Below are 20,883 nucleotides of genomic sequence, written 5' to 3'. Positions count from 1 at the left end.
ATAAAGTCTTTGCTAATTCTTATGTAAAATACTAGGGAAAAGGGGCTTCCTTGGTGGCGCAGTGGTTGAGAATCTGCCTGCCAATGCAGGGGACACGGGTTCGAGCCCCGGTCTGGGAAGATCCCACATGCCGCGGAGCAGCTGGGCCCGTGAGCCACAACTACTGAGCCTGCGCGTCTGGAGCCTGTGCTCCGCAACAAGAGAGGCCGCGATGGTGAGAGGCCCGCGCACCGCGATGAAGAGTGGCCCCCGCTCGCCGCAACTAGAGAAAGCCCTCGCACAGAAACGAAGACCCAACACAGCCAAAAATAAATAAATAAAAAAAATTTAAAAAAAAAAAAAATAATAATAATAGGGAAAAGATTAGCGGAGATCATCTAGTTCTATTAGACAAAAACTTTCCTTCTGAAAATAGTTAAACCTAAGGTGAAACAATTAAAGAATAATTACTACATTTAGTAATTATTGTCAGGGCAGTGTAAAAGTAGTTTCAAATTTTTCCTTGTAGGTTGTATTATTAAAAAAACCCAACCCCCCCCACCTTAAGAAAAAAAAACCCTCTAAATGCCTCTCCATCCCCCAACCCTTCCTTTGTCACCATCTGGCTAGAGAAGATCTTCCTGGAGCTCCTTACCTTCAGACTCTAGCTTTTCTGCATTGAGTGGGCTGGTTGGTGACCCTGCTGAAGATTTCCTGCCACTGAGCCCTGAGATCATTGCCATAGAGGACAGTCTTCCAATGGCTCTCACAGCATTGCCCGTTTTCTGGAAAATAGACACTGGCGTTGGACTCAGGCGGTGTCACTGGTTCCAGCTGGGCAGCGGGGCTCAGGGAGAAGAGCCCAGCCCAGGAGAAGCAGCTGTCCTTGAAACAAGGGCCTCCTGAGTGCCGAGGTTCTGCAGAGGAGTGAGCCCAACCTTGCTCTGCTCAGCACTATCAGCGTGTCAGAAGATGTTCGGAGAATGGAATGGGGCCTGGAACCGATGTGTGCGTTAATGTGACTAAACAAGGTCAACATGAGACAAAAACCCTTTTCATACTGTGCTTCAACTCCCATAAAAGGGATAGTTTATATAAAGCAACTGCAGGCTGAGACGGCTCCAAAGACTTAACTGCTGACAGGGCCCAGTGGAGGCTGTTTCTCATAAAACAATGCTAGTGATAGGATTTTAATTGGCCAAGAGAATAGTTACTACGGATCCCACAGGTCCCGTTGGGGAAAAAAAAAAAAAAAAAGGCCTTCTATTGACCATAGGCAAGTCGCTTAACCTCCCTGGGCTTCAGTTTCCTTCTCTGTATAAGGAGGGGGTTGGACAAGACGATCTCCAAGGTCTCATTTAGTTCTGTTTATGATTCAGATACTTAAGAGATTTCGAGAAATACTCTGGCTGGCCCCAGCACAAGTCTACAGTGAAGTTCTGGAGGGGTGTTCTTCCCTGATGTACACCCAGCATCAAAAAGCAGCACCCAAAGAAATGAAAAGCACAGCACTTTGCTTTTCTTAGTCGAGGCACCTTGGGAGAGGACAGAATTTCTACTGAAAAAGATGCCAGGACTTGAAAATTTTCTTTGCATTGTGAAAATTCTACCAAGCATAGGATTTAGGTCAAGAAGTCTCCAATAATACACACTGTGTCTGTGTTTCTCGCCTTTAAGTAAAGATTCTCACCCCTTTTCTAAGGTCAATGGGATGACTAAGATAAGAAACAAAGGCATAACCACTGCTTTCCAGCCCTGCACCCAAAGCATCTTTTCAGGCATCCAGATGCTGTGCATCCAGGGAGCAAATGTCACCACAGACTAGCTGCTGAGAGAGGAAGGAAACAGCCTGTACACAGGCAGACAGCTGGCACTCACCCACTGGACCTCAAACTGTGCCGGCAAAGCCATTTTCCTCCTGAATTAACTTCATACACTCAGGTATTTCAGGCAAGCCTCACAATTTTGGACTATCTGAAAAGCCAGTATACTTCAGTTAAAAGATTATTTCAAAAGTAAAGAATTTCAGGCTGCTAGGGAATCACATAGAAAATGGGTATGTGTATGTATATGTGTGTGTGTGTGTGTGTGTGTGGTTTAAGCAGAGACCTACTGCTGTGACCACAGTCGCTTCCTGTTATGTCACATCCCATCCTTGCTGGAGCTACTTTCACGCACTCTGGAAAGGCATTCCATCTTGCCCTGTCCTCTGGCCATCCACCTCTCACATATACACTGTGGGGTGTGGTTATGCGTCTGGCCCTCTGTCCCACAGTGAAGCTGGGTCACTCTGAAAAGAACCCACGAGGCCCCAGGTGGAGGTGATGAGGGGGGAAGAAGGTGAGGAATGACGACCCACTGACTTAACTGTGTGCAGAGGCACTGTGGCCCTGCAGAGAACACCCTGGGAGACTGAGACTACCTAGCAACTTGCATGCCTTCTGGGAGAGGCTGTTACTGGTGACATCACTGATCTGTTTGTTCTGCTAGCTGGAGTGTGGAGAGACCCAGCTCTTCCCAGGGGAGCTTACCCTGACTTCAGGAATGGGTAAGAGGTGGTGCCAGCCGACAGCCCTCCCTACGGAGTCCACGCCGGACCAGACTACTTCCTAACCAGCCAAACTCTCAGACTCAGCCCTTCTCAGCTCTCCAATCCCTTCATCCAACACAGATTGGTTTGCCCTGGGCCGGGAGTCTCTAAACTCAGAGGGTTTGTTCCTAACAAGGGACAGGTTAGTTCTCTAACCACTCATTGCTCTGTTAACGTGTGCAAGTCAGTTCCCCTCTCTGCGCCTCATTGTTGGACCTGAAGATTCAAATCTCCCTGCAGCTCTAGTCTTCTACAGAAAGACTATGATTCAGACACGCAAACGTGTAGCAGGGAACGCTCCCCTTGAGCCCATGGGCTCCCTAATCCCAAACACCTGGATGCAGGACTGTCTTCACTTGTATGGTTTGGAAGAATGAAGTCTTTCCTCTTCTGTTAACAAAATGACTAATACGAAGCTATGAGAACAAGGCAAATCAAAGTGTTATAATATTTCAGAGAAGGTGGCAAATAACAAATGAATAGACCACACATTGGGGGAAATTTTCCATCAGATGGAGCAAAAGACCATATAATTTCTAAAACAGGAAGAAATGTAAGTGCTCAGTAGGGAAAATCTTAATAACCTACACATCAGAGGTCAATCTTTGGAAGCTGCTTCATGGGAAAAAATAGTTGGTGGGGAAGTTATTTGTCAGAACTATATGTTCTAGCCTTCCAGTTTCATGCCTTTGAGCTGAAAATTGGTTGCTGCTTTACTAACTGAGACCTTTGGAAATCTTTTAAACATCAAAACAGAAAGATTCAATTCTTGATAAGTTCCATCCTTGTCTTGAGGAGGCCTTTTTCTTGTTGGAGGGCAGTTGCCAAGGCTGGGTTCCTGTGTTCCAGGCGGGCAGGGTCTGTAACGGCTTCCCTAACAGAGCACAGACTCCCTCCCCTGGGAGAGCCAGCGAGGGTGACTAACCAGCCTGCTTTCCCAGGACTGAGGGATTGCCCAGGATGAGGGGCTTTCAGGGATAAAGCTGAGACAGGCCCTGGAAAACCTCGGCAAGGTGATCACCCTAGAGCCAGCCAGCCATCATGGGCCCTACATAAATTCCAAGAGCCCCAGGACTACAATTTCCCCTGAGAATGCATATTATCTAAATGTGATGGCCAAGAGTACTCCATGCTATACTGAGTCAAAAGCTTTCTTCCCCAAGGCCCTTTGGTCCATACTGCTGAAGTCTTTGTGGTTCCTCAGAGAATAAAGATGGCTGCCCACAAGCCTCCAATTCCTAGTCCTTTGCTTCCTTTGTGCATGCAGAAGCCCTGTTATCCTGCTCAACTTACCCACCCTCAGTGCTATTACTCACCACCATGTCTCTTCAACATTCTTTTGATATAAATAAAAAACCTACCCTCTTTCAGAATAACTTCATTCTAAGATCAATAATACAATGAGTCATCTATCTACTGCTTGCTTGTTGGGGTTTGTTCCCATGTTACTTCCTTCCCCTTTTATGAAAACCACACCAGGGGCTTCCCTGGTGGTGCAGTGGTTAAGAATCTGCCTGCCAATGCAGGGGACATGGGTTCGAGCCCTGGTCCAGGAAGATCCCACGTGCCACAGAGCAACTAAGCCCATGCACCAGAATTACTGAGCCTGCGCTCTAGAGCCCACAAGCCACAACTACTGAGCCTGCGCTCTAGAGCCCGTGAGCCACAACTACTGAGGCCGCATGCTACAACTACTGAAGCCCGTGCGCCTAGAGCCTGTGTTCTGCAACAAGGGAAGCCACCGCAATGAGAAGCCCGTGCACCGCAACAAAGAGTAGCCCCCGCTCACTGCAACTAGAGCAAGCCCGTGCAGCAACGAAGACCCAACGCAGCCAAAAATAAATAAATTTTTAAAAAATCCTTAAGAATGTCATACGCTTTAAAAAAAAAAAAAAAAAAAAAAAACCACACCAGAATGATAACAAGGAAGCTTTTCTCACGCAGCTGTAGAGCGTTCTGGGCCCCCTGTGCTTGCCCTGGTCCTCTCCCTCCACAGCGCACCCCATTCTATTCCCCTCCACTCCACTCCGCCTCAGCACACAGAACCTCAGCTGCTCTGAGAGGGAACCCCCTATTCCAGGGGTGCTAAAGGTCCTGGTATCCAGAGTTTAAAATGTGGAAAACATTTTCCTAAGGAAGAAATGTAACACAAGATGATCAGATGCAGCTGAACTATTACCAGTGACAATATGCTTCAGGGACATTATGTGTTGAATGGGATTTTGCAGACTAATTTTCTATGTAATTTTGTGAAACCTAACCACTGCTTCCTTGGAAAAGCCATTTCCAAATGCTGCTACCTATATTAAAATAGGAAATTAATGTTCCTTCTCTGAATTCTGTCCTTTCCCTTCTCACTTTCAGAAAACCTTATGGCTAATAAAACTGTAAACAACAAGAAAAAAATGTGATTCAAATATCACCACAAATTATGGTTTCCGGACCCATCTGACTGAAAAATTCCATTTATTTCCTCTCCCATTTCCTTATCTCTTCTCTGCGCCTATCCCCTGAGTTTAGGCTCTTCCTGGCTTTGGTTCACCAGCAGATGTGTGGATGCCTCCAGAAGCCTGAAGTGATAAGGCTGCCCTTTAGCCCACAGCCTCATCCAACCAAAACCCGGTGAGATTCCCTCCTCTGAGAACTGCCCCACCCCCATACCAGTCACTGTATCTGCTCCAGAAATACCGCTATTTCTTTGAGATCTACTGGCCACAGGATCATTAATAAAGCCAACCTTTGATTCTGTGGCCCCCTTGTGGCTTTGTTTTTTTAAAAGAATATTTGCTCCTCTGATTTCACTGGACCCTAATGGCACCAGAGGGTAAGGTAAGCGGCACAGGTGTTCCAAGTCACCAGGTACTTGACGGAGGCCAGGAGATCCACCCAAACCTTCAGGCAGGGCTAACCAAGAACTGATTCCCACTTCGGGGAGTCCGCTGAGATGTGCAGGGGGTGGAGTCTCTCAGACCCACACACCCGAAGCCCCTCTCTCACCTTTGCTCCTCTCAACCTTTGTGTGAACTTGGACTTTTCAGTGAACTGTGGTTTAGTCATTCTGTGTGGCAAGTCACCAGTGTCCCAGTTGCCCCTAAAATGGTGGTTTCCTTTTTCTCTGCCACAAAGGCAAGGTCTAAATGCCCCAGTCCCCAGAATGCCCAGCTAAAAGGCTGCTCCTGTCAGGCCAGCATGATCAGGGTGAGGTCCAGTTCCCACCTCTGAGCTTTTTCCTCCGTCTGTGCTGCTATCCCCTCCTCTCTGTGTTCTACCCATGTTCCATGGCCAACTTCAAACTCCTGCCCTTGGCAGCCTTTCTTCACAACCACATCCACCTCTGGTGTGACTGGTTCCATTCTCTGTCCACACTCACATATATGGGTATGGAGAGCTATAGTGATCATTTATAATTCTTGGTGTGTGTTATGTCCTTTTATGTCTATTTGCTTCAGGTCCCTGTTACACTATGCATTCCTTGAGTATAGAAACCATGTACCCTCCAGTAGCCCAGGAATTTTATAATACTAGTAGTGATAATAAAAATAAAATAGATCATGATAAGTTCTCTATGGTTTTGGATGATCATTTTCTCCATCTGCTAACAATCAGAGGCAATTTGTGTCATTAAACTGTGTGCTGTTAAGACTGTGTACGCTGGAGCCAGTCTCTGGGTTTGAATCCTGGCTTTCCCACTTACTAGCTGTGATCCTGGGTGACCTTCCTAACCTCTCTCTGCTTTGTTTGTCTGAGAACTGGGGAAAACAATAGTACCTGCCTCCCAGGATTAAAAAACAATGCATAGAGAGTGCTTTGAATGTTCTCTGATACATGGCCAGCCCTCCATACATATGGGCTACCGATCTCATTTGTGAACACTTACTATGTGCCTGGCAATGTGCTAAAGGCCAGATGAATATTATCTCATATAATTCTCACAACAGTGCTGCGATTTGATACCACTAATATCCCCATTTTATAGATGAGAAAACGAAGGCACAGCAAGGTTAAGTAACTTGGCTAAGGACATGTAGCTAGTAACATACAACCTCTCTCTGTCTCTCCCATGTCTCTCTTTGTAGATCATGTGCCCACCTCCTTCACTGTAAAGAAATGCAAGACCATCACGCTACCTATAAGGAGATCACATTCTCCAGGGTTGCCAAACAGTCCTAAAGGTGACATTGCTCATCCCTAGTCACGAAGACATGGGATGTCAGTCTTGGTCCCAGACTATTTCAGAAACAAATGTAAACATTTTTGGAGCGAGGCCAGGGCAAGTTGGGAATGAGGGTAGCTTGAATAAAGCAATTATGAGGGGTGACATCCCAGTCCAAAGCGACCCCTCATTACCTGCCATTTTCTTCTTGCCATGTACTTCTTCATCCGCTCCTTGGAGAGTTTCTTGGCCTCCATGTTCTTGGTGTCTTTCATTAGCCATGTATGCTGAAGGCACTGGGTGCAGTCCAAGCGGTTTCTAATAAAGGCAGAGATCAGAGGGTTTCTGAGCAGAAGGGGACCACAGAGACCGCTGGTCAGATCAGAAGCGGGAGGTCACCTGTCCCTAGTTACACAGGGCAGAGCCCAGGGCTCTCTGCTCCCAGTCCGTCCACCACGATGAGAATCACTGTGCTCTTGGCCTTTTTCCTCTCTTGGTCTGCGTTACACTGACTAGACCCAGAATACACTAGTGTTAAGAAGGCCTAAACACCAGTAAGCAGCTGGAGTCTCATGACCTGCCCTTGGGGTCTAGGGAGGCTAAGTGCTGGAGGGCAGACATGTCTGGGAATGACTGGCACCGTATTTCAGGGTGGGGTCATTCTGCTGGTCACGTGGGGGCTGGGAACTGTGGAGGCCCGATCCTTCTGCCTCCTTGTCTGATGGAGAGAAGAGTGAAACCTTAGGCCCAAATCTTCGAGAATCAGTGAACTCTCAAGTCTTATGGTGTGGTTGAGTATCAGGTTTTTCCCATTAAAACTCAAAGAGGTATGTCCTTTGTACAACCTATGAATTATGACAACCTTAGAACTGCACTGAAACTCATTTAATCTTCTGAAATCTCTGGGAATCTAGAAATATTTCAGGGCCATCACCTTAATTGTCATAGGACTAATGAAGTCCAAAGTACCAAGTGCTAACATATGTAGAAAAACATATGAGTAAAAGTAAATTTGCTAACTACAGCAAAATGTAGTGATCTTTAGATAAAGGGATATGGATTATTTTAATTTTCTTATATTCAAAATTTGTACAATTTACATGTATTAATTTACAATAGAAAAACATTTTTAAAAGTGCTGATAGAGATTTCTGGTTGAAGAGATGCTGAGTTTGAGTTTATGGGAATCTAGTGTCTTGATCTATATGAAATCAATTCTTTGGTGAGTCCATTTTATGAGCACAGAGGAGCCAACACGTTTCTGAATAAACTCAAGGTCAGGTGAGAAAACAGGGTATATACACAATACCTCATTTACCAAACCTTGGGTGAATGAAGCCTGGTTGACAAAAGCCATCCTTGGACCAGAGTTGTTAGGAAGGAGGTCCGCACCTCCCTGAGGCACCTGGGGAGCGGGGACCCCTCTCACGGGAGGGGCATCTCGGCCCCCCCCCCCAACATCTAGATCCTCCTTGGGTCACGCCTGCTTCTGAGGCGAAGACTGGGGCAGCAAAGTGCTAAAAAGACCTCTCTGTCAAGGAGTGTGGAATGTCTCCCCTGGAGGAGTTTGGCCCTGAGCTGGCTAAAAAGGACTGAGAGGAGGGTGCGTAACCAGAAAACCAGACTGAACCACTTAAGAGACCCTCCAGCCTCGCTCCTTTAGCAACTGCGCTCTCATGTCCCAGACAGGATTTCCCCCAGAGGGGGCAAGACGACCGACAGCCTCACGGGGGTCTGCGGGCCAGGCAGACAGGGCAGAACCTAGGCCACAAAGTCCCCTTTGTGCACATGCAGAGCCTCTGGGCTGACCCCTCCCACCTTCCTCAGGCACACCACCCGTTTCAACACCACCTTCTGGGGAAAAGCTTACAGCTGCTCCTATTGCCAAATACAGCTCCCCGGGGCCCCTGGAGCCAGGCCTTGCCTCATCTGGCCACCTGTTCACAAAGTGGGTGAGGAGCCCAACAGCCTATGGCCCCCCCGCCGACGCCCCACCGCTCCCTTGCCCCGGTGCAGGCCGGCCCTCCTGGCACGTGCACGGCCCCTGTCCCCTTCCTGCTTTATTGTAGCTGTTTTCCCTTGCCAGTGAATTCTCTCCAGCCACACCAAGACCCCCTCAACCTCACCTCCTCTGCTCTAGCCTCCTCTACTGCTCCCACTTCCATCCTCTTCTCCCTGAAATACTGACTGAGCGCCTTGGGCGTCTGACCTTTCCTCACAGTCTTAGGCCGTCTAAACGCCTGAACGCTCAGGCCTCCTGATGTTCACAGACGTTCTATATAGTCATCTGCTGACCACCTGGGCAGCTCCAGGCAGCCCCAGAAGGTGGAGGAGGGGAACCTCACAGTCTGCACGGTTGCAGGGGACAGACATGGAGCTGGGCCCAGTGGCCTGGGGTCACAGCCTAACTGGCCAGCGGTGGAAGGTACCTGGCCACACTCAGGCAGGCAGCTCCTACATGATTTAGATACAAAATAAGCATCCAGCCGGAATAGCCAGGAGTATGATCAGGACCGGCAAATAGGGTACCTCCCCTGCAAGCCCCAGCAGGGGGGCTGAGGTTTCCGCAGGGCGGCTGCAGGCCACAGCTGTCCCCGGAAAATAAAAGGGGCTGTCGTTATTCACACGCAAGCTGCCTCATTCCGTCAACACTCAGTCAAGTGTTGCTCTCCAGGTGAGGTTTCTGTGCTTCGAAAGACAGGAGAGTGTCCGGCCCCAGGGAGCAGGACCCTCGCACACGCACTGCCCATCCTCCCTCCTCGGGTGCGGAGGGGCCCACGACAGGGGAAGAGAGTCCCCGCCTCTGGACCCCAGTCCAGGGAGTGGGGAGGCCGAAAAGACTGAAATCTCGACTCATTACTTCATATCTTTCTTCAGCAAGCTGCTGATAAAATCCTTGGCGTCATCAGAGATCTCATCGAAGGCCTCGTCGTCGAAGTCCCAGGTGGCGGAGGTGACGTTGGCTAAGGTTTCGTTATCGTTGTCACCCATGAAGGGGGACAGTCCACTGACCCTGGGGGATGAGAGAGGAGGGCGGTGAGCGGGGGAGGCCAGCAGGGAGGGCGGTCCTGCCAGGGGAGCCCTCCCTGAGGTCAGAGGTGAGAGCGCCCCAAACGCCCCCGCGCCTGCCTCTCCTCCCACCCAGGAGAGGCGCGGGCGTGGCTCTCAGCCTCTGCCCCGGGGCTCACTCACTGTACTTCCGGGGTGTCGCCCGCCTGCTGACACCACCTGCCTGTGAAGCTGAGGCGGAGGGACTTTTCTTCAGTTTACCACTTCCACACAGCACAGCAGGGCCTTCCTGCCTGCCTTCTGTTCTTCCCCAACACCCAGGCGAGAACTTGGCCCCGCAGAACCTTCAGAACCTTCTCCAAAGTCCTGGGGGGAGGAGTGGCCTCCTTCGCAGGGCTTCAGGCGCGCACGCGCGCGCGCGCACACGCACACACACACACACACACACACACACACACACGTGGACTGGTCACGTGGCACAGCACTCATCATCGCGCCCTGTCCCGCCCTCCCACCTCTCACCCTCAGCATCAAGAACAGGGCCAGCCCACGAGGGGCTCAGCAAGGGTGTGTCCACGAAGGGCGGACCTGCAATGCGGGTCTGGTGATCCATCTACACGTGCGTTCAATGCGCCTGAGGCATTTAGGCCAAACCAGAAAACTTCCCTCAGAGGAACCACGGCCTGCTCATTCGCTGGGTGACCTTGGACAATTCCCCTCATCTCTCTGTGTCAGCTTCCTCCTCTGTTAGATGGACAACCTGCTACTTAACTACGGAGTGGTCACCACTGCCACCTCTCCCTGTTCTCCTTCTCCTGCGTCCTCATTCTCATGACAGCAGACATCTGTCACATGTTCACTATGTGCCATGCACCGGGCAGAGGGCTAAAACAGATTAACTCATTCAGTCTTAACACCACCCTTTAAGGCAGGTAACTCATTACTTCGTTTACCAGATAAGGAAACTGAGGCACCAAGCGGGGGTAAGTAACTTGCCCAAGGATTTGCAGTCAATGAGCCTATTTCTTAACCGCTACTTTGTACAGTCATTTCTAGGAAGATGAAGTAAATCACAGCGTACAGCACTGGCAGGAGGCCTGGCCCGCAGTAAGAAACTCGGTCTGTGACCACAGCTATTATGCAGTTCTTCTGTACACAGTTCACCCCCATTGCCCCATCAATCTGTGGTCTCTGGAATGACTCACTTACCAATAGCTTAAGCCAAATAAAATTTGGAAGGTAAAGTATCTCAAAGCCGAACGGAGCAGACGTCTGGATTACTAGCCTCACCTCTCACCTCTGGCGGGCACCTCATCTTCACCCCAACCATCCAGCCCGCCACTCACCCTGACCTAGGGCCAGCTTCATGGGCCTTGGAAGAGCCCCACTCTTTGACTTAATGCTCTGCTGCCATCATTTTGAAATTCTTAATGTTCACACAAGTCACCCCACCTTTTTATGCTGCACTGGGCCCCACAAATTATGTAGCTGGTCCTGCCCTGTCCCCACCTGAGCCCCACGAGATGGATCTAGGGCCCTCATGCCATCAACCTTCCAAGTTAAGGCTTCACTAACATCCCTTTCCCCAAATCCCTCATCATAACCCGTAATGCAAACCCCTCGGGAGCTGTTTTGGCATCCAAGAGGCCTCAGCTTATGAAATACACTCGGCCCGGAAAACTAAGTTTTGTAAAACAAAATCTATTGAAATATTGCAAGGAAAGCTTGCCATGGGAGGAACCCGCTGGTGAAAATCTTCATTAAAAAGAAGAAAAAGAGCTTTTTCAGTGTGAATTATCTCACCCTGATCAACATATTTGTGCTTTTGAATAAAAGAGTTTTATAGATGGCATTAAAATGTCTTAAAGCAAGACACCAATTTATGTTCTGAGAAGGCATGGAGATAATCATTCTCGATCATATCACTATGAGGGAAGGGTGGGACCTCACCAGGCCCAAGTCTGTGCTGTTATATGCTATTCCTTTCCCCTCTCTGGGCCTCAGCTTCCCCTCTTATACACCATGGGTACTGGACTAGAATTCCTAGGGGCTCCCAGGAAGCCCCTAGGCTTAACTAGTCCCATCAAGAAGCAGCCTGACTCTTGCTTGCCAGCTGCGTGCTTCATTCTGTCTCTGCACTTTCCATTTGAAACAAAGGGGGGAAGTCCTACAGCACTCCAAGAGATTGCCGGGAGGTGGGGGGCGGGAAAGCAAACAACCCTGTGGAATGCTGAAAGGCCGCCTTCTGTAAACCTCCTTTCCTAATTAGGAACTGTCATCCTGCAAAGATAGGGCTTAATCTCTGTGATGTTCATAGTTGGGGAGAGCCTCCTCTCCTCTGGCCTCTGGCACTCCTCCTTCCTGGCAGCCCATCCATCTGAAATCCCTCCCAAGCCTTGGCTGGCTCCTCACCTGCCCCAGCTCCCCCAGCGTTCCCCCTGATAAACAGGACGTCTCTAAAATAAAACCCGCAAAATATGCAGAGCATGATGATGAAGAGAGTATTCGAATTTTATTAATGCCGTTTCGTGGTGGTGGGATTTTGCAGAATTTTTAAACTTCCTTTCTTGTACTTTTTCTTTATTGCTAGAATTTGCATAGGATCATGTATGGTTGGGTTGTTCAACCCAATCAACAAACATAGTAACCCTAGCATTAAAAACACAGCTGCTCACCTCTTTTCCTAGTCTTACCTAGGTTTTAACTGAAGGGGATCAGAGTGTACCACCCCAAAATATGAACTTGGGCATAAAAATTGCCTTGAGCTGAAGGCAATTAGCCCTTTGTCCTCCCTCTTTCTGTCTAAAAGCAGGACATAAATTTCTCTTCGTTAAGGTGACATAAATTTCCATTTGTTCTATTTGTCCATTTCTTCTCTTCCCAGGAAGAGGAGAAAGACTCTTGTCTGCATATTAGATCTTGCTGAACAGTCCCTATACATTTCCTAGTCACCTTGTCACAATTTACTCCCTCCAGAAGCTCCAAACCCTTTTTCCTTCGTCTAGTTATTTCTGTATAATTTATCACTCTTTGTTAAAGTAGTATAAACAAGCCCCAAATTTTAAAGGTACCTTGAGTCACATTTCTTTATGAACACCTGTGTATATGTGCATAATTAAATCTGTATTTTTTGTTAATCTGTCTTTTTTTTTTTTTTTTAAATTTATTTATTTATTTGGTTGTGCTGGGTCTTAGTTGCTGCATGTGGGCTCCTTAGTTGTGGCATGTGAACTGTTAGTTGCAGCATGCATATGGGATCTAGTTCCCTGGCCAGGGATCGAAGCAGGGTCCCCTGCATTGGGAGCGTGGAGTCTTAGCCACTGTGCCATCAGGGAAGTCCCGTTAATCTGTCTTTTGTCAGTTTGACTTGCAGACCCCCAAGAACTGAACCAAAGAGGTAGAGGAAAGTTTTTTCCTCCCCAACATAACCAGTGAATTTGTCTGGTTTTCACAAAATTGTAATCAGTGTGGGCAAGTTCTTGGATGCTCTACTTTTTCCTCACTTGACATTGTCTTTCACAAGTGTATACAGAGTCTTAATGTTCATTTTTAATGGTTAAATATTAGTCTTTGTGCTAATGAGTCAACTAAGGACATGACTGCAGGGTGTTCTAATTTCTTAATTCTTAATCTCTTACTGCAGCCAAACTTCACCAGGGAATCTGATGCGGGGGCCTGTTCTGCTTGGAGGACAGAACATCAGGAGACAGAAGGCAGAAATGCCTCTTGAACTATAATTCCTCTATGGAGTTTTTTAAGCAGATGACTCCACTGCATGAATAGCCAGCAAAGGAGGCCATACATCTTCCAGCAGAACTACTGAGCGCTTAGGAAGGGGTTAGTCTTTTATCCCATTTTATCCTTGGGATACTCATTCCCTGGTGTGGTGGGAAGATTTGAGAGGGCGGGGCAGGCCCCACAGGAAGAGCTGGGCATCGTTTTGTGCAGTAGCCTAGGAAAGACAGACCCAGGGTTTAGTCATGTTAACCACAGCCCAAGTCCCTGGAGAGCAAACCCTGCAGGTGGTGTCTGGGCCCAGTGTGGATGTGGGGTGCCTGGAGGTCTCAGGAGCTGCAATAGAGAGCATGTCTGGACTCAGCAGCTAAGAGGGCAGAAGCAGCCCTGGGTGGAGCTACTGGATCCCTCTGAAGAGCCCTGCATCCATATCTGAGTCTGAGTAGGTACCTGATGCTTGGGCACTGGGACTTCTCCCCAGCTCACTAGGCTGCTGTGCCCAGAAGTTAGATTCCAGACGGGGATGGACCTGGCTCTCTGGACCATGGTGCGTGCTCACAAATGAGCTGAGATGGGAAGTCTGCTGCTGAGCACAGCAGGAAGATGGTAGGGAGGAGAAAGCAGGGCAGCAGTTTGGGGGAGGGGAGGAGGAGAAGGAATTCTGGGGTAGGGGTGAGGGCAGGGTACAGAGAAGGGTTTTGGTGTCTCCACAGGCAGTAAGGGAACAGCAAGTCCTAAGGAAATGGGGGGAGGGAGATAAGAGAGGGAAGGAGGTCTTAGAAAAGGAGGCGGGGCTTAGAATGTCTTCACGGTTGAAGTGTGGCCTAGAGAGCCTGGTCCTCTCTCTTTCTGCCAGAAACCAATGGGTATTGGTAATAGCAGAAGTCTCCAGCAGATTCACGAAATCTGCTTCTCCCTTCAGAATCAGGGGTGAGAGGGTAAGGGGTCCCCAACCCCACCTGCTGCATCTCTACCCTGCCTGGGGACCCTGGGCAGGCAGTGGAGCCAGGTCTCCTGTGCCATGACAGGATCTGCCCCGATCTCTCCGAGGGTGTGAGGAGTTCCCTCAGCAAAGTCCAAACAACCTATGGGACACAGCTGCTCACTTAGGAGGTGCTCACCAAATCTGCGCTGAGGGACACATCTGTTATCACCTGTCCCCCAGCTCCCCACCTCTCACTGGCCCCAGAAAGGCGATGCCGGCAGGGGGGACATCCTCTGGCACAAACGAGGAAGGTGACCCTGACAAGGACTCCAAGCTCCAAAGAGAGGGATGGAGGGTGCACAAGGGCCGCCAGAGAACCTCTTCTGGGGGCTTCCGGCAGTGGCTCCAGAATTCTGCATAGCAGGGGCTGAGAGGAAGCAATCTGGCTGGCTCCACCTTCTGTTCTCACACCACACGCCCTGCTGAGAGCCCTAGTTGAGGAGAGAGACTCCCAGACCTCAATCCCCACTGTGAGAGCCAGCGGGAAAAGTCCCGCAGGGCAGAGCAGCCCGCAGAGGTGCTGGCTCCCCAGCACCCAGGAAGCTGGGGAGGCTACAGGAGGCTGTGTAGGGCTGGCCTGTGTCCGTCACCCCCGCTGCTCACCTGCCCCCCTTCCACAGGCACCTCTCCACCCTCCTCCCGCCTCCGTCCAGACGCCTTCAGGCTGGTGCCCCGTTCATCAAAATTATTCTCCCCCCATTTCAAAGAGCCCTTCCCTATTCCTAGGTCTCAGCTTTAAAAGTAATCTAGCAAACCATGTAACATGTTATCCAAATTACTTCTTCCACCTCAAAGAATTTTCATTTTAAAATAAAGTGCTCTTGTGACCCAGTAATTCTAGTTCTAGAATATATATCCAACAGAAATGCATAAAGATATTCACTAAAGCACGTGTACCGGAATACTCGCAATACCCCAAACTGGAGTCTAGTCAAAAGCCCATCAGCATAGAATGGATAAGTAAACTGGATGAGGTTCACAGAGTGAAACACTATACAGCACCAAGAATGAACAGCCTACAGCTACACACCATAACATGAATGGGGGTCACAAACAAGGTGGGGCAGAGGAAGCCAGGCACATCTTTCTGTATGATTTCGTTTATATAAAGTTCAAAAGCAGGTGAACACGGTGAGTGACGTCAGAATGGGGATCAGGTTACCCCTGAGGGAGTAACCAGAGCCTGGGCACCGGGAGGGCTGCGGGCCTGGTATTGTGAGGTTTCCGGGTCTGGGTATAGGTGTGTTCACTGTGCAAATTCACTGAGCGTCTAGTCACCAGTCTGGCCCTGAGCCATAGGGAGACCAATCGTCCTAGTTTGCCCAGGATGGTCCTCACTTCAGCACTGAAAGTCCTGTATCCTGGGAAACCCATCAGTGCTGGGTGAACTGGGACGGCTGGCCATGCTCTAGGACTGTGGGAAGTGGGCAGCCATGTGGGCTTCCCTGGCTCCTGTGACCTCAATGCCAAATGAAGATCGAATCTCTGCCATGCCCCACTCCCAGGTTTATTCTGAGGACCAGACAGATGGTCCTGATTCTACAGCAGTGGAAAAACCGATGGAGAGAGTAAGGCAAGTCTCCTTGATGGCTGCAGGGGGACCCAGGACCAAGCCAGGCCACAGGGCAGCTGGGTCTGAACAGAGGGAGCTGACAAAAGACCGTTTCCCAAGAGTCTCTCCTGGGCAGAGATCCAGCGTGAGCCCCATCCAGCCTGGGGCAGTCCCCACTGCCCTGCTCTCCTTTATACCAAGGGGCCAGCACTACAGAATCTGGCACAGTTTTCTTCACTCCTCAGCTCCCTTTCTCCTGGAGGGGACTGGGCAGGGAGAGGCAGGGAGATGCACTCCTGGCCAGAGTTTCTTCTCTGCTGCTCTGGGGGAGGCTGTGTTGGTGGGGGTGACCCCAAGCAGGGAGGAAGATGACTCTCTGGGGTACAGAACCTGTGACACAGGTTCAACTGAGGGAGGCTGTCCTAATAGCCCACAGGGAGAGTAAGACTCCTGAGCACGTGAAGAAGCCACATTGGCGCGCGCGCACACACACACACACACACACACACACACACACACAATCACTCTGCTTCTGCTAAAGCTTTTGTAACAGTGGTTCCTAAGCCTGGCTGTGCAGTAGAATCACCTAAAGCCATTTCTCACACTGGGGTCTGAAGACCCCAGGGATCTAAGAAAGTATTCTTAGAGGTCATATTCAAGTTTTCTGTGAAAATGTGTAATTTGTCCTTTTGCTTTAACAACAAAAACTTTTTTACAAAATGACTACATGCATATCTGCATTTTCAGGGAGACCATCCCCTAACTGTGTGATGCCACACAAGCTCAGGGGCTGCCACTAAGGCTAGTGCCTGCTTGCAGCCTGAGGCTTCAGAGACTAAATCAGCCAGATCCCAACAAGAGGGTGTGCTCTAGGGCCTGGTACTCAAAGTGCTGTCTTCAGACCAGCACCATGAGCAACCAGCACCTGTTAGAAATGTGGATTCTCAGGTCCCCTGGAGCTTCTGAATCAGAACTTGTAATCTAAGGAGCAGCCCAGGTGATTCCCTCATATTACTGTCTGTGAAGCACTGGTCTAGATTACTGGCCTTCCCTCTTTTCTCCAGCATTTTTTAACGGAATGGCCTCCTATTTTCCACCTAATTTCCCAATTCTAATTACTACACAGTAGCTTTCTGTTGTCTATGGGTCCCACTAAAGGCTCTATCATCAAAAGTGCTTATTAATTAGTCCGTATACTGGACGCAGAGATGAGGCTGGAATTTGGGGTCCCTCTGCCGTGAGGATGGGGTGCGATCCTCTGAAGATGACGATGACACCCACAGGAGATGTACACCTGGGCTCTCTCCCTGCTTCTCTATGGACCCATGTACACACATGAAGGTAAATTCCACGGCACCAGCCACGTTCCTGTCCTCCTGACCAAAGGCCCCTAGGTGGCCAGCATCAAGGATGGTGAGGGGCCCAGAATGGGGCTCTTGCTGTGTAGAGCTAGACGCTCCTGCAGAAGTGTGACGTGGGCTGTGGACATCACCGGGAGCACAGAAGCCAGGCAGGCCAGCGAGGAGGGGGATGGGAGCCTACCGCCCTCCTGACTCTAGGCGGGCGCCCCATCAGGACCCGCCCTGGTCCCTTCAACATCAGGGCAGCCTGGGGACCCTCCCCCCGTGTGCCCCAGGACTCACAGGATGTAGCAGATGACCCCGATGCTCCACATGTCTGTGGCGTAGCCAATGGGCTCATAGTTGATCACTTCAGGTGCCACGAACTCTGGGGTGCCAAAGAGGACCTTCAGAGACCCCGCGTTCTCTGCAACCAGGATGGAGAGGGGTCAATCGCCAGAACATCCCTAAGCCAACCCGAGGTAAGCAGATGCCTGGGAGGGACACAGGCAAGGCCGGCCTTCAGCGGCTCTCCCCTTGCAGGACGGCGCAGAGACAGCAGCCTCCCCGTGGAACAAGTGCATCGGTACACCGGTGAAACCGACAAACGGCACGCGAACCTCAGATGCTTGGGCGGGGTTGACGGAGCGGGGAGAGCCCGTTACAGCCCTGCCCCGGATCGAATGGCTTTCCATGTGTCTGTCTCTCCCACGAGTTCCCTGAGACAGGGGTGGTGACTTGTGCTTGAAAATAATCTCTACCATTCAGTCTGTCATTTGTACCCTGCTGCCTGCTTTATGAGGACTTTCCTATTTAATGCTCTGGCCAACCCTAAGGAGGACGACCCCCATCTCCCAAGGAGAAAAGGGAGGCCCAGCGAGTGACTCCCCCCCGCCCCCCGGTAAATGGTGGTCAGGACCTAACCCAGGGGGTCTGACTCCTGAGCCATGTTCCTCCCCTCCCCACCCCCACCTCTCCACGCGTAGCGTCACATCTCTCTTCCCAGGAGCTGCTGGGAGGTTAGCTGGGAAAAACCGTAACCCTGAGGTGGTGCCCCTGAGCCATAGAGGACCATCACCCACCAAAATGACTCTTGGGTTGGGTACTCAGGCCCTGACCGCCTTCCCCTATCGTGCCCTGCCTCCTGAAAGGGCAGGAACAGCAGTGATGCTTCAGAGAGCCCTGGACTAGGCCCCAGGTCCTCATTCCACCCCAGCTCGTCATGGGACTTGCTGGGCAAAGCTACTGTGAACCTCGGTTTCCTGGGCTGTAAATCGAGGCTCATAAAATCTGCCCTGCCTGCCTCAAAGGGTTGCTGTGAGAATCAGATGAGAGAAAGTAGGTGAAAGTGCTCTGGAAACTGTACAGTAGGATGCAAATGTGAGGAAGCACCATCAGCAAAATGTTCTGCTGCTGAAGGCACCAGAGTGAAAAAAATAATAATGATAAAATAAATGAAAACACCTACATAGTGCTTACTATGTGCGAGGCACTGCTCTTATCACTCTACCTATATTAACCCAGTGATCCCCTAACAACTCTATGAGGTGAGTCCTACTGTTATCCCATTTTACAGATAAGAAATTCGAGACATAGGTTCCCACAGCTAGGAAGTGGGAGGGGCAGTCTCCACGGCCTCTGATCCCAGCTCCAATCCGGTGCATCCCCTCTAATACCGTTGTCTCTAATACAGCGCACGGAACACAAAGAGCCACGGCCACTGCCACGACGTGCTGGTGACAACAGGAGAGGTGGCTCGGCCTTACCCAAACTCCTGGCCAGACCGAAGTCGATGAGCTTGATCCTGGTGCCCGTCTTGTTGACACACATGATGTTCTCGGGCTTGAGGTCCAGGTGGACAATGCCCTGCTTGTGGATGTACTCCACCCCCTCCGAGATCTGCCTCATGTACTTGATGCACTCCCGCTCGGTCAGCTCGAAGTCCTCGTCGATGATGCGCTCGAACAGCTCGCCCCCGGACACGCTGCGGGGACAGAGGGGGCGCTCAGACCACAGGAGCGGGGAGCCTGGCCAGGGCAGGCTGGGGGAAGGGGTCACGGCCAGGAAAGCCCAGTGTATGGGGGTGCCAGGCATTTTCTTCAGCTTCCCGAGTTCCAGACCACTGCCCCGTTACGCTGGTCCCAGTCTCCCACTGTGTGAGGACGGCCTGGACCTCCTGGTTTCCTGCTTGGGGGACCCTGCCTGTGCCCACTAAGCTTTGGAGGGGTTCAGGGAAGCATCTAGGCTAGGCAGTTTCAGAGGTGGCCATGAACTGAGAGATCTCCTAAGCAAAAAGGGTAACTGCCAGGCAGCCTCTTTCCCCCAAATGACTATGGATGTGAGGGATTATCCTGTTCTCCAGCCATGTCTTTTAGTCATAAAGAATTGAAGTTTAAAAACTCACAGTACCCATAAGCATTTGTTTTGCATAGCCGGAAACAGAAAAATATCTTCAACAATACAGAGCATCGGCACATTTTGTAAAATTCATTGGCTGTAACCTATTATACTTACAGTTGTGATCGATTTGCTTCCTCTGGCTAGGCCTATAACATCAGTTTACTCCTTCCAGCCATAACTAACTTGCCTCACCTGCTCCCTGGCCCAGGCTGGGAGTGTAGTACATCCTTCCTGCCTGGATAGACTTTGGATCCTGGCCATGGTGGTTCTGGGGCCTGCAGTGGGCGTCTTTTCTAAGGATTGGCCAGCCAGCATATTTCCCTTCAGTGCAAATGCTGAGTCACATGGGGTCTCTCTGTTCCCCTCTCCCAGCCCTCCGAACCCACCTTCCTTGCTCGCTGCTCAGAAACCTTAAAGCATCCCCTTGGTAACTTATGTAGCATCCAGACATCAGTAAGTTCTTTTTTTACAATGGCCTGTAGATCCACCAGCTGAACAAGGTTGAGTGCGCTTCCTTCTGAGCCTGTTCTCTTCCAAGGGGCTTCCCTCTTCTAAGGGAGTCATCACAAAGATGGGAAAGAGCTGAGTTTGAATCCTGTCTCTGTGGCTTGGGCAAGTTACTTAACCTTTCTGAGCCCCAGTTTCCTCATCTGTCCCTACATCATAGTAGTTAGGAATGAAGGAACTTTTGTAAAGCATCATGCCTGACACACAGTGGGTGCTCAGCACATGTTAATTATCATCTGACAACCTGCTGCGGGCCAAGTGGATCTTGTTACTGACCCCTGAGGGAGAGACAGACAAGGACGCACCATGGGGCCCAGCACGCGGAAGCCTCTGTGGGTCTCCATCACCACAGGACAAAGACTTCTGGGCGGGCTGAGCGGGTAAAGGTCCGTCTGGGCCAGTGGCCGCTGGGGGGCGCTGGAACCAATGCTTTAGAACCAACCGAGAAGGAGGTCCTTGTGTGGCCAGCAGGTGGCGCCTCTGTCCTCAAGCCCTTCATTTCTGTTGCCCTCCACCCAGGCTCTAGGTCACACTCTAATCTCCATTCCTAGGTTCCTAGGTTTCAGGCCATTCTTAACATCTCTGAGCCCCAATTTCCTCATCTGTAAGATGCAGATAAAAACAGCACTATCT

The 20,883-nt window shown here is 50.3% G+C and overlaps 1 protein-coding gene across 13 annotated transcripts in view; it reads right to left on the bottom strand.

Annotated features, from left to right (window-relative positions):
• The window catches only part of MYLK (myosin light chain kinase), a 342,321-nt gene that overhangs the window by 5,625 nt on the left and 315,813 nt on the right, over positions 1-20,883 (bottom strand). For all 13 annotated transcript variants that reach the window (XM_068546603.1, XM_068546599.1, XM_068546604.1 and 10 more), the window contains 5 exons: positions 19,110-19,327; positions 17,647-17,770; positions 9,583-9,735; positions 6,917-7,040; positions 635-764 (listed from right to left, as the gene is read on the bottom strand). In XM_068546603.1, coding sequence (XP_068402704.1) covers positions 635-764; positions 6,917-7,040; positions 9,583-9,735; positions 17,647-17,770; positions 19,110-19,327 — 749 coding nt within the window. The remainder of the gene's footprint in view (positions 1-634; positions 765-6,916; positions 7,041-9,582; positions 9,736-17,646; positions 17,771-19,109; positions 19,328-20,883) is intronic.

Source organism: Eschrichtius robustus, chromosome 6 (assembly GCF_028021215.1).
Source record: "Eschrichtius robustus isolate mEscRob2 chromosome 6, mEscRob2.pri, whole genome shotgun sequence".
NCBI classification, from domain to species: Eukaryota; Metazoa; Chordata; class Mammalia; order Artiodactyla; family Eschrichtiidae; genus Eschrichtius; species Eschrichtius robustus.
The sequence above is the reverse complement of the archived record's forward strand: the minus strand, read 5'-3'. Positions and strand labels throughout refer to the sequence as shown.